Source organism: Oncorhynchus keta, chromosome 16 (genome assembly GCF_023373465.1).
Source record: "Oncorhynchus keta strain PuntledgeMale-10-30-2019 chromosome 16, Oket_V2, whole genome shotgun sequence".
Lineage (NCBI taxonomy): Eukaryota > Metazoa > Chordata > Actinopteri > Salmoniformes > Salmonidae > Oncorhynchus > Oncorhynchus keta.
The window spans coordinates 8,168,509-8,184,507 of record NC_068436.1 but is presented as its reverse complement, the minus strand read 5'-3'; the positions used below and the strand labels follow the sequence as shown (position 1 = coordinate 8,184,507).

General features: G+C 44.4%; 1 protein-coding gene across 4 annotated transcripts; it reads left to right on the top strand.

Annotated features, from left to right (window-relative positions):
• Positions 1-202: 202 nt before the first annotated feature.
• On the top strand, positions 203-15,856 carry LOC118395469 (tudor domain-containing protein 7A-like). 4 transcript variants are annotated; one of them, XM_052464668.1, is made up of 21 exons: positions 203-348; positions 1,116-1,324; positions 1,658-1,805; positions 2,066-2,303; positions 2,523-2,575; positions 2,863-3,104; positions 3,310-4,032; positions 4,241-4,377; positions 4,611-4,800; positions 6,561-6,672; positions 7,039-7,244; positions 8,978-9,112; positions 9,247-9,330; positions 9,537-9,671; positions 9,836-9,940; positions 11,443-11,859; positions 13,853-13,974; positions 14,217-14,377; positions 14,625-14,746; positions 15,003-15,137; positions 15,232-15,856. In XM_052464668.1, the coding sequence occupies exons 2-20, from the start codon at positions 1,124-1,126 to the stop codon at positions 15,099-15,101; spliced, it is 3,630 nt and encodes a 1,209-aa protein (XP_052320628.1). In that variant the 5' UTR covers positions 203-348; positions 1,116-1,123; the 3' UTR covers positions 15,102-15,137; positions 15,232-15,856. The 4 variants fall into 4 exon arrangements, with proteins under 4 accessions (XP_052320628.1, XP_035645179.2, XP_052320627.1 ...); XM_035789286.2 differs by having other exon boundaries at positions 15,003-15,856; XM_052464667.1 differs by having other exon boundaries at positions 245-348; positions 1,091-1,324; positions 15,003-15,856.
• Positions 15,857-15,999: the final 143 nt, after the last annotated feature.

Below are 15,999 nucleotides of genomic sequence, written 5' to 3'. Positions count from 1 at the left end.
TAGCAGACTGAGTTAGAAGTCCTCAGCACATGCAAAAACAAATCTGCACCCCCAAACTACTTCCAGCAGCTAAAGTATGCCACGCGTACTGTATATCGGTTGCATCAATGATTGTAATTGAGTGTCTTTGACTTGAAAATAAATAATTACATTTGTGTAAATGTCTTACAATAAAATAAATCACATATTTACTAAAACCTGCCGTGATTCCCGATAATTATTACATTTGACCATCTGAACTTGAGGACACGTGGGCGCCCCGCGGGCGAACGTTCATTTGAGAACAGTTCTGGGGAGACAGTGACTCAGCAAAGTTTGTTCCTTGATTGAAGCTAATAACAGTCCCAGGTAATCAGTATGGCTAACCAGCCAATATGAAATACAACGTATTATACGTCCTTGGACTGTTAATAATAGCCATGTAGCTAACGTTAGTTTGAAGCCTGGGTAATTTCGTTACAAGAACTTCTAGTTAACGCTAGCAGACTTTGGCTAGCTATCATGTTTTCGCCAACAACGCTAAGGCTGGATAGCATATTCGTAGACAGTATTATAGTGTAAGGACTGACATTGGATGTTTATAGGAAAAGTTACTTTGAAAAACATGTTTGACCGCCCAAAGATCGACGGCCTCCCATGACAAGTGCCACACTAACGTTATTCATCCAGTTCAACCTACAATCAAAGCAAACTTTTGTAACCTTTCTAAACATCTCTGCTGCAATCGCTACTTTTGTTTAGTTGGCTAACAACAAACACTGGGAAGCTGTAGCCTAAGTGGGCAACCGTATAGCTAGCTAGTTATTGAGTTTGTTATTTCTAGGCAACGGTAACTTAGCTACATATCCGCAGCTCAAGTATTTAAGTTGGCTAGCACATGTCTCAGTAGTTGAGGACTTGGTAAGTGTGTATAATTGTGTGTTTGATGACTGTAGAACATAACTGTCTTGATTATCTAGCGCAATGATTGGACATTCATTCTAGTCATAATTGAAGTTGGCTCCATTTGTTTATTTGTATTTAAGAAGGAACAAAATGGCGCTGCAATACAAAGTAGTTAACGGGACTAATTTTGTGTTGACACTGACAGCGGCCTTCATTATCTTCCTGACCAGGTGTCAGGATGTCTGACGATCTGATGAAGAAGATGCTCCGGGCTGTCCTCCAGGCCAACAAGAATGGAGTGTCCATCACGCGGCTGCAGGGGGAATACAGGTCGCTGACGGGGGAGTTCATCCCTGACCGAAAGCTGGGTTACCCTTCACTGGAGTGCTTCCTCCGCAGTATCCCCTCCGTGGTCAGGATGGAGAATCGCATGGGGGAGGTAAGGCCTACATCCCAATAAACGAGGGGGATGGTAGCCTAGTGATAAAAAGTACTGGGCCAGTAACCGAAAGGTTGCTGATTTGAATGCTGAGCCGACTAGGTGTGAAATCTACCTGTGCCCCGCAGGAGCAAGCAGCATATCCCTTACACCAGCCGGTTCCTTTTCTATTGGCCACTTTCCTTTTAAATCTATGAAGGGAAGTGAAGATGTGCACATTTCAGGAGGAAGGACATATTTGGAGTTTGAGGAGAGTTGAGTTAGTCAGATTTAGGTTTTAAGCCAATATGTGTCACTTTGTATGAGCTTGTACTCTCCATATTTCTCCTGTAGATAATGTGCTTCGCTGCAGTCTGTCAAGAAACGGCCCACATCGCTCAGCTGGTCGCCCGTCAGAAGTCCAGCAAGAGGGCACCTGGCAGATCCCAGATGCTGAACTGTCGGATGAGGTCGAAATTGGCTTCAAATTTTGTGTTCTATGGTAGGTCTCGTCTGTCTGTGTCCCAGTCTCCGTCATCTGAGAATGGCTCTTTTCTGAATGTCTTTTCCTTGATGGCCCAGTTTACTATTCCTTTGAGAACTTGAATTTCAACAAAAAGCTAAGTATAAGGGCGACAAAAAATGATATTCCTCTCACTCCTGATTCTTTGCACATATGAATAAAATCAGTGAGTGAAAAAGTGAAGCAAGGATGCTCTCATCACTGACATCTACCTCTTCCATCTCTCCCCTCGTCTCCAGAGAAGCCTCGGACGTCCCTGCGTCAGCCCGACCGTGCTCCAGTGCGCTCTGGCTGGAGCCAGCCGTACTCCTCCATGGGACCCTCACGGCCGCGGAGCTACAACATCTGTGGAGGCTTCAGTGCTGGGGGAGACATCAGGAAGATGTACAGCCAGCATGACGAGCGGGCCAACCCCCCTGCTCCGGCACCGCAGAGTCAGAACAGGGAGCCCATCACTCAGGTGAAACCGAGTGAGAGGTGAGTGGAAGGAACACATGCTTTAGTATGAGAGGTGTGGAGGGCATTAACACACACCAATGTGTAAGGTGTAGGTGGTTTGTGACGTTATACCGTATTCAATGTAATTTTATTTAATGTTATTGACAAATGTCTTCTCTGTATTCAAATAATACCACCAGATGTTACTATCCCTCTATCATTCTTCAGACCAGTCAAGAAATGTATATTTTCTTTTAGACTGGTGAAACAAGTCAACCATCACATTTCGAATACCACCCAAAAAGCTCCTGGTAAGTCTCAAGTGGGACCCATCTTTCTCCAGTTGGAGATTTGGCTAATTGCATGACAGCAGATTCATAGTGGAGATTTTGTCTGAAATCCCAGACTAAGAATATTTCTCATAGGAAGTGTATGCTATGTCTCCCCCTGGAGGGCATCTGGTTAGTGTCCTCTGAACACTTTAGTGGTGGTAGTGTTACTGTACAAAACTTTTGAAACCGTTTTCACCTTACTGAACATGACTGTGGCTGGTATACTATGTATTAATAACATGCCATCGTTTCATCCTATTTCCCAGCTCTCTCCAGTTTCCCAGCTCTCTCCATTACCATCAGTAATGTCCCTCGTCCGACGCCCAAAGCCCTTCAGCCGGGAGACTACAACCCCCAGGTTGTGCAGAATCGGATCTCTGAGGTGCTGAAGAAGTACTGCAGTGGTCTGTGGCTCTCCAAGCTGCCCTCTGTGTACCGGGACATGCACAAACAGGACCTACCTGGCCAAGCAGTCATAGACATGGAGAACTGGACACACATCTGCTTAGTAAGTATCTAGTGGAAAATCATATTATCTTTGTTTCCCTTCTATCAGCAACAAAAGGAAATGTTTTGAGATTATAGAATAGTTAACACTTTCTTTCTCCCCCCCACAGATTTACAGAACATTAGATAGTCACACTGTTTTACTGTAGTGTTTTATGTACTTTAAAAATGCACTTTGATGCATCGATTGACACTTTGTGTTTCAGGTTGAGAAGCCTGTTAGTACCAATCGAGCAGATAGGCTGGTGTACCCCCCTCAGTCCAAACCCCCCAGCCTTGCTCTCTCACCAGTCAAACCCCCAACGGCTCCTTATACAGTAAAACCAGCCAACCCAGTGAAACTGGCCCCTCTATTTTTCTCACTGAGGAACCCCTCCTTGAACCAGAGTCAGACCTTGCCCACTCCACCGGCCCCCTCGTGGAAGCACTCCCTGACCCATACCTCCACCTCTCCAACTGCCCCCTCTACCTTGTGGAATCCCTCTCCTTCCCACCTACTCCCTACGCCCACCTGTAATTTGTGGAGACCCTCCCCTACTTCCACCTCGCCCTCATGGAAGCGAACAACTACCCCCACCTCCCCTACTTCCCCCTCCCTCACCCCCACCTCCCCTACTCCTCCCTTCCTCACCTCCCCCACACGGATGGCCTCCCCTACCCCCACCACCCCAATCCCCCTCTCCCCTACAGCGGTGAGCATCCCTGCGGAGGCGTGCCTCAGACTGAAGGAGCTGCTGTCTAAATACAGCCACGGCCTGTGGGCCCACGCCCTCCCCAAGCTCTACCAGGAGACCTTCAAGGTCCCCTTCCCAGAGGACATCCTGTCCAACCTGTCTCTCTTACTAGACATCTGCACCGTGGAGTACCCCATGGCTGACAACAAGATGAAGGCCATCCTCTACGGCCCCACCACCGAGTACAAGGCCAAGGTAGGGCTGCCTGTTCCACTCCAGAAATGTTATTTAATTTATTCATCGTTTATTCAGGAGATCATATTAGTTATTTCAGATTCCTCGAGTCGAGAATCGACTCTTGAAATTGATTCCCTCCCAAATAACATGAGCCGGGTCCAGTAGAAGAAACTGGTAGAGAACACATTGGCACAACTGTATTAAGGTGTGTTGTTTGGACATGCAGGTGAGCAGCACCCCATCTTCTCCGTCGGGTTATAAGCTCAACAGCACCCCCATGGTTCCTCCTCTGCTGCTCCCCAAGGAGGAGTTCCCCTCAGTGCTGGTGGTGGAGGCAAGAAGCACCGACCAGGTCATCCTCAGGTAGCTTATTTCTTTGGTCATTTTACTAATTATTTTGTGTCTTTGACACCGCAATTTCGAGGGCATTTCATTAACTTTTCAGGGCATTTTGCAGCCTAAAGCCTCTAATTTCCTGTTTAGAAGATTCCCTCCCCTGCAATATTTCCTGTTGCTTCTGGAAATCCTCCAACCTGGATTTCAGAAAAACCTGAACAATTTCAGAAAATGTTGGGAATTTTCCTCTTCTTACTCAGGTACATAGGTGAGGGCTACTCTCAGGCCCTGGAGACAATGGAGGAATCCATGAGTACAGTCTACAGCCAGCTCAGCGCTCAGAGGCTCCTCCCCTTCCCCTCAGCTGGCGAACTGGCGGCCGTCAAAGTGGAGGGGGGCGAGGAGGTCGTCAGGGCCCAGGTCTGTGAGGTCATGACCGACAAAGTCAAGGTAAGGATAGTCTTGGAGAGGCAAGCTCAATGGAGAATCTCCATTGAAAGTTCTGTTTAGTCCAGGACTAGGCTTAACCGGTATCTAGGGAATCTCCCCTATAGGTTTGTGAAGCGCTGCAGGGAACTGAGCCAAAAACACGATTAGGTGGTGAAAAGTTGAACAAACATTGGCCTAGTGGTTAGAGCGTTGGACTAGTAACCGAAAGGTTGCAAGATCGAATCCCCGAGCTGACAAGGTACAAATCTGTTGTTCTGCCCCTGAACAAGGCAGTTAACTCACTGTTCCTAGGCCGTCATTGAAAATAATAATTTGTTCTTCACTGACTTGCCTAGTTAAATAAAGGTAAAATAATAAATTAAAATGCAGTAGAAAGAGAAGTGTGTGGTAATGGGTTAGAAGGGCCTCACGAGGATACTTTTCTGCCAACTCTTTAGTTGGATTTTAACCTCTAGGGTATGTGGGATGCTAGCGTTCCACCTGGCCAACATCCAGTGAGATTGCAAATCACCAAATTCAAATACAGAAATACTCATTATAAAAATTCAGAAAAGATACAACTATTAGGTTTAAAGATTAACTTCTTGTGAATCCAACCACTCTGTCAGATTTAAAAAATGCTTTACGGCGAAAGCATACCTTACAATTATTTGAGAACATAGCCCAGCAGACAAATCATTACAAAACGGTAACCAACCAAGTAGAAGTTACACAAGTCAGAAAGAGAAAATTAATCACTTACCTTTGATGATCTTCATATGTTTGCACTCAGAAGACATTCATTTATTCAATAAATGTTCCTTTTGTTCGATAAAGTCTCTTTATATCCGAAAACCTCAGTTTTGCTCGCTTTTTCTTCAGTAATCCACAGGCTCAAACGCAGTCACAACAAGCAGACAAAAAAATCCAAATTGTATCCGTAAAGTTCATAGAAACATGTCAAATGATGTTTATATTCAATCCTCAGGTTGTTTTTAGACTAAATAATCGATAATATTTCAACCGAACAATAACGTCGTCAATATAAAAGGTAAACAAGAAAGGCACTCTCTCGGTCGCATGAAAAAGCTCTGTGACACGGCAGGGTCCACTCATTGAGACTGCTCTTTCTCCCTCATTTTTCAGAATACAAGCCTGAAACAATTTCTAAAGACTGTGGACATCTAGTGGAAGGCATAGGAACTGCAATTTGAGTCCTAAGTCAATGGATACTGTAATGGTATTGATTAGAAAACAACAAAAACAAAAAAATCCTACTTCCTGAATGGATTTTTCTCAGGTTTTCGCCTGCCAAATCAGTTCTGTTATACTCACATTATTTTAACAGTTTTGGAAACTTTAGAGTTTTCTATCCAAATATACTAATTATATGCATATCCTATCTTCTGGGCCCGAGTAGAAGGAAGTTTTAATTTGTGCATGCTTTTCATCCAAAATTCCAAATGCTGCCCCCTACCCTAGAGAAGTTAAAGTATAGTGTGAAAAATAATAATCATGGGAAGCAGGAAATAATGAGGACGTTTTATTGGCCCTTCCTATGCTAGACTTAGTTACAGGTGTCCAGTCCACATCACCTACATGGCCCTGTGTTTAACCAGATTTGTCGCCCCTCAGGTGTTTTAAGTGGACAACTTAAACATCCTGTTTTCTCAGTAACCAGCCGTGTAGGTGTACTACTAGAAGACTGTACCTAGAATGTTTTCAATCCACAGAAAGTTAAAGGCCCTGTTTATAACCAAACTGTTGTTGTTGCTCTACAGGTGTACTACGTGGACCATGGCTTCTCTGAGGTCCTCAGTAGAACCAAACTACTGGAGCTGCAGAAAGACTTCCTCAAGCTGCCCTTCCAGGCGACTACCTGTACACTAGCTGGTAACCAAGTTCAACTCCCATTTCCCGTCTCTTCTGAGCATCGCAACTACAGTGTGTCCATGAAAATAATTAGTTTGTGTGATGGAGAGAGAATACAAGCAGTTAACTAAATGTAATGTTTATTTACACGTCACTACAGTTAGTGGTATTCCACGTTCTGGTGTGTTTAATCTGCTTTCTTTGTCCTTTAGGGATCCTCTCAAATCTAAGTACCTCGGGGATGTAATATGGGTCAACAGGTTCATTTTAATCGCTCGCTCTTTTTCCATCTCTTTCTCTCCCATCTTTCTCGCTCTCTTTTCTCTCTCTCCCTCACGCTGCTGTCACCATCTTTCTCCCTCTCTGCGTCTCCCTCTCTGCGTGTAGGTCTGGAGCAGTTCAGCTCGGAGCTGTCTGTGCTGCAAACCCTGGAGTCCCTGGCTGTAGGTAAGATCCTCCTTGTGGAGCTGCTGCAGCACGACGCTGACCCGCCCCAGGTGGTGCTCTACGACACGTCGCACGATGATGAGGTCAACATCAACGTTGTCTGCCTCAAGGCTCTGCAGGACAAGGCCATGGAGAACCCTTTACAGGTTGTTATAGGTTTTCTAGAGTATCCATTTTTCCTTTCAATGCACATTTGATCAATTTGCATGGAAAGGACGTGCAGACAGCATGCTGGGAGCAGCACAGGGTCAGCCTTGGACTGGAGCACATTTCCAGGTTAATGGCCTTGTTCTATGGCACACCGGCAGTAGGTAGCACATGCAATATTGTGTTCTGTCCTTCATCCATCTGAAATGCATGCGTTCCCATCCTGTTTTCTCTTACCGTGTTAAGTAATCTACCTCAATCTCACTGTAATGAGGGTTTATTCTCAGTTAGGCGTTCATGAATATGTAGTGCCATGTTATCCCTTATTTCTTAAGTATGGAGTTTGAATGTGTCTGGTTTCTCCTCCAGGTCAACAGCACCTAAACTCGGCAAAAAAATAAAAGTCCTCACTGTCAACTGTTTATTTTCAGCAAACTTAACGTGTAAATATTTGTATGAAGATAAGATTCAACAACTGAGACATAAACTGAGGGGGGGTCAAAATCAAAAGTAACAATCAGTATATGGTGTGGCCACCAGCTGCATTAAGTATTGCAATGCATCTCCTCATGGACTGCACCAGATTTGCCAGTTCGTTGTGAGATGTTACAAAACTCTTCCACCAAGGCACCTGCAAGTTCCCAGACATTTCTGGGGGGGGGGTGGTCATAGCCCTCACCCTCCGATCCAACAGGTCCCAGACGTGCTCAATGGGATTGAGATCCGGGCTATTCGCTGGCCATGGCAGAACACTGACATTCCTGTCTTGCAAGAAATCACGCACAGAACGAGCAGTACGGCTGGTGGCATTGCCATGCTGGAGGGTCATGTCAGGATGAGCCTGCAGGAAGGGTACCACATGAGGGAGGAGGATGTCTTCCCTGTAACACACAGCATTGAAATTGCCTGCAATGACACACCGCCCCAGACCGTGACGGACCCTCCACCTCCAAATCGATCCTGCTCCAGAGTACAGGCCTCGGTGTAATGCTCATTCCTTTGACGATAAACATGAATCCGACCATCACCCCTCGTGAGACAAAACCGCGACTCGTCAGAGAAGAGCCCACCGTCCAGCGACGGTGGGTTTGTGCCCATAGGTGACGTTGCCGGTGAGGTCTTGCCTTACAACAGGCCTACAAGCCCTCAGTCCAGCCTCTCCCAGCCTATTGCGGACAGTCTGAGCACTGATGGAGGGAATGTGCATTCCTGGTGTAACTCGGGCAGTTGTTGTCGCCACCCTGTACCTGTCCTGCAGGTGTGATGTTCGAATGTACCGATCCTGTGCAGGTGTTGTTACACGTGGTCTGCCACTGCGAGGACGATCAACTGTCCGTCCTGTCTCCAAGTAGCGCTGTCTTAGACGGCCACATCTGCAGTCCTCATGCCTCCTTGCAGCATGCATAAGGCATGTTCACGCAGATGAGCAGGGACCCTGGGCTTCTTTCTTTTGGTGTTAGTAGAAAGGCCTCTTAGTGTTTGAAGTTTTTATAACTGTGACATTAATTGCCGTCTGTACCGTCTGTAAACTGTTGGTGTCTTAATGACTGTTCCACAGGTGCATGTTCATGATTTGTTTATGGTTCATTGAACAAGCATGGGAAATAAACCCTTTACAATGAAGATCTGTGAAGTTTTATGAATTATCTTTGAAAGACAAGGTCCTGAAAAAGGGACATTTCTTTTCTTTTTTTTGCTGAGTTTATATGAATGTGTCTGGTTTCTCCTCCAGGTCAACAGTACCTATATGAATGTGTCTGTGACCAACGTTTGTTCTGACGGAACCATCTTCTGCCAGCTGCCCTCCCGAGGTCGGGTCAAGCTCAATGAGATCCTGGATAAGATCGAGGCCTTCTTCATAACCCAGGTACACGAAGATAGTTGGGATAGTTACACCATCCTGTTTTCTTTTTTGCGGGGGGGGGGGGCAAATTGCTGTTACACATATAGCCTAATAATGTTATGGGATGTACAATATGTTGTTCATCGTCTCTTTGCCAGGTGACGTCAGAGTCTCTGGTGTCCACTCCGTTCTGTGGGAAGTGCTGCCTGGCCCGGTACAAAGGAAGGTGGTCCAGAGTAGAGGTAGGAGACTAGAGAATAAACTACATGGGGAAGACTTGGGGACATGGAAGGAACACTTATCCCAAAGGGATGTTCTCTGACAATACATATTTTCACCGCAAAATAAATGAATAGTGAAATCTAATGCGTTACAAACCAATTCTCTGTTCTGTTATATTTTGCGCTGTGCTTGCTTTAACCAAACAGTATGTCTGTATCCCTGTCAGATCACCAACCTCCATGGTAGCAGAGTGCTTGATATCAAATTTGTGGACCTGGGAGTCCCAGCCTCTGTAGAGGTCATAGAGCTGAGAGAGATCCCTCCCTCGTTCCTCCACGAGCTCATGGTCATCCCACCACAGGTCGGACGGAAAGACCCCTGGCTTTATTGATGATTGATCCCTTGTGTTCTCTCCTGTTGTCTGATGTACAGTTTGCAATAGGTTATCTGTACACCATGCGTTCCTTTACATTGTCGCAAGTAAATGTCCCTATGGGATATTAAAGTATACTACTTTCTTCCAAGGCGATCAAGTGTTGTCTGGTAGAGCTGGAGGTGGGGGTCTGGACTCCTGAGGCTGTTCTCTGGCTTAGAGGTGCTGTACTCAACTCTATGGACTGTAGCATGAAGGTACGTCAATCACACACACAGATCCAATTAAAGTATTCAGATCCCTTGACTTTGTCCACATTTTGTTACATTACAGCCTTATTCAAAAATTGATGAAATTGTTTCTTCCCCTCATCAATCTACACACACTATCCCATAATGATAAACTGAAAACAGTTTGTTTTTTTTGCGTTCAAATTTATTTAAAAAATACTTACCTTATTTATATAAGTATTCAGACCCTTTGCTATAAGACTTGAAATTGAGTTCAGGTGCATCCCGTTTCCATTGATCATCCTTGACATGTTTCTACAACTTGATTGGAGTCCACCTGTGGTAAATTCAATTGATTGGACATGATTGGTAAAGGCACATACCTGTCTATATAAGGTCCCACAGTTGACTGTGCATAACAACAATAACGAAGCATGAGGTTGAAGGAATTGTCCGTAGCGCTCCGAGACGGGATTGTGCTGAGGCATTGAAGGTCCCGAAGAACACAGTGGCCTCCATCATCCTTAAATGGAAGAAGTTTGGAACCACCTAGACTCTTCCTAGATCTGTCCGCCCAGCCAAACTGAGCAATTGGGGGAGAAGGGCCTTGGTCAGGGAGGTGACCAAGAATCAGATGGTCACTCTGACAGAGCTCTAGAGTTTCTCTGTGGAGATTGGAGAACCAGAAGGACAACCATCTCTGCAGTACTCCATCAATCAGGCCTTTTTCGTAAAGTGGCCAGACAGAAGCCACTCTTCTATTCTATTTCTAAAAACCTGTTTTTGATTTGTCATTATGGGGTATTGTGTGTAGATTGAGGGAAAAAACGTTACTATTTAATCCATTTTAGAATAAGGCTGTAATGTAACAAAATGTGGAGAAAGTGAAGCGGTCTGAATACTTCCCCGAGTGCTCTGTATCAACCGTTTTTGTACTGCAGGTGTGGTAACAGCTAACTGAACAGAATGTTCAGAATGTATTTTGGGAGGAAACTGCAGTCGGCACATTTTTAGACAAAGAACTATTGAATTTGCCTCGAGCAGCAATATATAATGCTTGAAAAAAGTGACGCATAGACAGACAAGAGTTGATTAGACATTAGAAGCAGGTGTGATCCACAGCTGGCGCAATGGAAGAATTGGGCCACAGAGTTGTCCTCATTAGCATAGCTTTCATCAGCTTCCAGAAGCCACAAACTGAAAGTAGGCACACTGGAGTGTCGAACTTGTGAATCATATATATATATTTTTTTACATGAAAGCCTCTAACTTGGACTGATTTTTAACCCTCTCTTCACCTATATATATATATATATATATATATATATATATATATATAAAAGCAGTTTGTAAAGGAAAAAGCTTCATAAAAGGAAGGATTGATTTTCCTTCTGTACTGTTAGATCTTCAAGCTTTCTAACTCTCCTTTGCACTGTACCTCTCCAAGCTGAACTTTAGAATGGAATGTTATTGATTCTCCTATGTCATGTCCATGTCCAAGCAATTTTCAACCCTCTCCTTTTCTATAGATCTCAACGCTGGACGATGACAAGCTGGTGCACATCTACCTGTTTACCTCTAAGGGCTCCCAGGATGTCACCAACAGTGTTAACCACCAGATGGCCACCTCTGACCTATGGAAGCAACCCGGACCCCAGAAGGACGGCCTACCTACCCTCAGTTTCCTCGACACCGTGGTCGCCAACATGGTGGATCCGCTTACCCTCGACAGCCCAGCCTGCAGCCTTATCCCTGTCTCCACCAACACCCCCAGCCCTCTGGATGGTGCCGGGGACATGTCAAACCCCACTTTGGTCACCTCCGCTTGGGGACAGAAGCAGCTGGTGCTGCCCCCTCTCTTGGAGCTTCCCCAGGCGGGCCAGAACATGGACGTCTACGTGTCTGTGGCCTGTCACCCGGGACACTTTGTGCTGCAGCCTTGGCAGGTAACCAGTTCAAGAGAGCTGTCAAGGGCTGGTGCATCCCAAATGGCACCCTATTCCCTACATGGTGCACTACATTTGCACAAAAGTAGCACACTATGTAAGGAAAAGGGTGCCATTTGGGACTCTACAGAGAAATTGTTAACTTCTTATGGGCAGGTGGGACGGTAGCGTCCCACCTGGCCAACATCCGGTGAAATTGCAGAGTGCGAAATTAAAACTACAGAGACGGATATTGTCGTGGAGGAAGAGCATCAGCGTAGCCAGGGAGTGAAGCAGTGACAGGACTATGATACACACTCACTTCACTACCAGAGATTACCCGGTGGGGATATGGCAGGGGTTCGCCTGCCATATCAGTTCTGTTATACTCAGACATAATTTTAACAGTTTTAGAAATGTTAGTGTTTTCTATCCAAATCTACCAATTATATGCATATCCTAGCTTCTGGGCCTGAGTAACAGGCAGTTTACTTTGGACACGCTTTTCATCCGGATGTGAAAATACTGCCCCCTCAAGAGAGGTTAATGGAGTAGCTTAGTCTTTAGACATTGATTTTGTTTGCTCTTGGAGATCGTGTGTTGGTATATTTTAGTCTGTATTGTTGACCTCGCGTGACAGGGATTTCTCTGCCAATGAAATCCTCGGGAGGGCCGCCCGAAGTCCAAACTGTAAAAAAAGTATTGCTTTCAGTGTGAACTAAGACGACTAAAAGCACGAAGTATGTAGAAAACATAATGGTGCTATATCTTTTTAGGGGATATAATCTTTGAGTACTGACAATCCCCTAAATAAAAGCTAAACAGGGAGAATTGAAAGTTAAAACAACAATGAATATAGCAGTATATATTTTATTTTGTTTGTCCAAATGAACACCATATTAGCCATTAAAAAAAATGTAGAATTACAGGTAATTAGCTTTAAAACAGCAAAAATATATATTTTAGCTCCATGGCAGAATATGTATAATTGCATGAAATTTGCAGTGAACTGCAATATTTATCTCAGCTGCATGGCAAAATGTATAGAATTGCAGGAAATTAGCTTTAAAACTGCAAAAATGTCTCCACTCCATGGACAAATGTTAGAAAATGTCAGCCAGGCTGAAAACGCCCCCCCCTGCCACGCTCAACACCTAAGCCACTTTTTTGATCCAGAAAAAACCTGCATGGCTGAGGCAACTATGTACACTGAACAAAAATATATATGCAACATGTAAAGTGTTGGTCCCATGTTTCATGAGCTGAAATAAGATCCTAGAAATGTTGCATACGTTAAAAAAAAAAAAAGCTTCTCAAATTTTGTGCACAAATTTGTTTACATCCCTGTTAGTGAGCGTTTCTCCTTTGCCATGATAGTCCACCTGACAGAGGTGGCATATCGAGAAGCTGATTTAAACAGCATGATCATTACACAGATCCAACTTGTTCAGGGGGACAATGAAAGGCTGCTCTAAAAGGTGCAGTTTTGTCACAACACAAAGCCACAGAAGTGTCAAGTTTTGAGGGATCGTGCAATTGGCACACTGACTGCAGGAATGTCTGTTACCAGAGAATTTAATTTTAGTTTCTCTACCATAAGCTGACTCAAATGTCGTTTTAGAGAATTTGGCAGTACGTCCACCCGGCCTCACAACAGCAGACCACGTGTATGGCATAGTGTGGGGGCGAGCGGTTTGCTGATAACGTTGTGAACAGAGTACTCATGGTGGGGTTATTGTATGGGCAGGCAGAAGCTAAGGACAATGAACACAATTGCATTTTATCCATGGACATTTGAATGCACAAAATACTGTGATCCCTGAGATCCCCTTTTTTTTTTAAGGCATCTGTGACCAATCAATGCATATCTGTATTCCTAGTCATGCGAAATCCATAGATTAGTGCCTAATGAATTTATTTTAATTGACTGATTTTTCTCATATGAACTGTAACTCTTGCATGTTATGTTTTTAAATTTGTGTTCAGTATATTTGAAATGTCAAATCAAACTCAGGACCTGTACAAGCTGGTGGTGCTGATGGGAGAGATGGTCCTTTACTACAACCAGAGGGAGGAGACGCCGGGGCCCGGAGATGTACAGAAAGGAGAGGTCTACGCCGCCAAGGTGGACCATAAGTGAGTGGACAGATTAGGTTTTGGAGGCCTCCACAGTTTTGGTTTCATACCAATGTTGACTTCATCGTGTTTTTAGTCCTAGATGATTTATGGGTTTTGTGTTGTGTGTTGTTTTCACATGGCTGAGGCAACTATATCAACTTCAAATGACTGTTTCCCTCGTAGTTGACGCTGTTGGTCAAGGGTGTTCTCTCCAACCGCCTGGGGTCTGTATGACCTCTGACCTCTCCCTGTGCCCACAGTTGGCACCGTGTGCTGGTGAATAGGGTTCTGTCCAGCGGCCTGGTGTCTGTGTACGAGCTGGACTATGGTAAACACGAGCTGGTTAGCTGCACCCTGCTTCAGCCCCTCATTGAGTCATTCAGACAGCTGCCCTTCCAGGGAATCACCGCACAGCTGGCTGGTGAGTACTGGAAAATGGGTAATACTGTGCATATAATGAATGTGTGTCGGACATGCAATTCTCTGTTGGAATAGTCTGACTGGTGACTTGTAGTTTATCAACAGTGGATTTCTATCATGTTGACCTCTAACCTCTGCTGCTATCTTGAACACTTCTTGCAAAAGACACAAACAAAAAAAAGACAAATCAGACAAACCTGGATAAATAAAGATTTAATGAAATCGAATAAACCCTCTTCCCTCTCCAGGCATGGAGCAGTGTGTGTGGTCAGAGGCGGCGTCCATTGTGTTCCGGAACCACGTAGAGAAGAAGCCCTTGGTGGCCCAGGTGGAGTGTGTGGTGGAGGCTGAGCTTCCCTGGGACAGGAAGGTGATTGATTTATTGAATTTATTTGAGAATGACAAAAATACACATAGCCAGTAGCAACTAATTTCAAAAAGGATAGCACAGTCACTGGTTGTCTCTGAAATGGCACCCTATTCCTTACATAGTGCACTGCTTTTGACCAGGGTCTGTTTCAGACAACCAGAGCCCCCGTGGGCCCTGGTCAAAAGCAGTGCACTACAATAGGGAATCATGTACCATTTTGGATGTAAACACAGACTTATTTCCGTTATGCTCCAAGATGATAGTGTACCTGGTGGACACTTCTCGGGAGGAGACAGACATCTGGGTCCACAACATCATGGCTGACTTTCCAGAGGAGCAGAGTACTGCTGCATAGAACCGGACTGGACAGACAGACCACATAAGACTGTTGGTAAACTCTGCCAGAGTATATCACATATGCTGAAATGATGCACACCACTGGCTGTAGCATATAACTGTTGGTATCCCGTTCACTTATTCCACAGGTCACAAAGATCTGCCAGTGTCCCAGGTCATTGGGGAGCCTGGATGTATGCAGGAGCTCAGTCTATCAGCTTAGCACTGTGTGAAGCATAGAACTGATTTTTCTTATTGTATGGGGGGGTGAATCTGTGTGTGTGTGTGTGTGTGTGTGTGTGTGTGTGTGTGTGTGTGTAAATAGAGAAAGGTATTCAACAACAGTAACCACCCCATTGATCTCCTTAGCAGGGTATGTCGTTCAATGTAATGTAAAAAAAGTGTCCTTTATTGTTCAGTTTCAATCTACTGTCAAATACTTTGCGTAGAAAGTTCTTTACTGATTTAGTTATTATTCATCGCCAACTTTTGGTTTTGCAGTTGATCTCTTTTAAGTTGTTTGTCCTAACTTGTGATTTTTTTTTTTTTGCATTTTACTCAAATTATTATTTTAGTTTAAATATATTTAAGTCAATTGTATGTCATTTGTTGTTCAATACCTTGACTTTTGAAATGCGTGAAATTTATTTGACTTTGACACTTATTTTGCTTTTTGTGCGTGATATCCCACAGTACTAACTTTACTTTTGAAGGAAGTGGCTCAAATGGATGAATGTAGACGTGGCTGAATAAATTGTTCATTAAAAAGCACAACTTTGTTATACCTTGTAATATTCATTACCAATAACAGCTACTAAGCTGTTTATACCGTGAGTAGAATATGAAAGGAGAGTTGTGTTATGAAGACGAAGGTTTTTATTCTTTACGATAAACGCACTATTGTTTTTGCTGCTGTT

What these genes read in the sequence shown, in the direction of transcription:
- LOC118395469 (XM_052464668.1), top strand. Translation starts at nt 1,124, where the DNA reads ATGTCTGACGATCTGATGAAGAAGATGCTCCGGGCTGTCCTCCAGGCC. An exon ending in TGGAGAATCGCATGGGGGAG is followed by an intron (nt 1,325 to 1,657) that starts GTAAGGCCTACA and finishes TTTCTCCTGTAG; the next exon opens with ATAATGTGCTTCGCTGCAGT. An exon ending in TACCACCCAAAAAGCTCCTG is followed by an intron (nt 2,576 to 2,862) that starts GTAAGTCTCAAG and finishes CCTATTTCCCAG; the next exon opens with CTCTCTCCAGTTTCCCAGCT.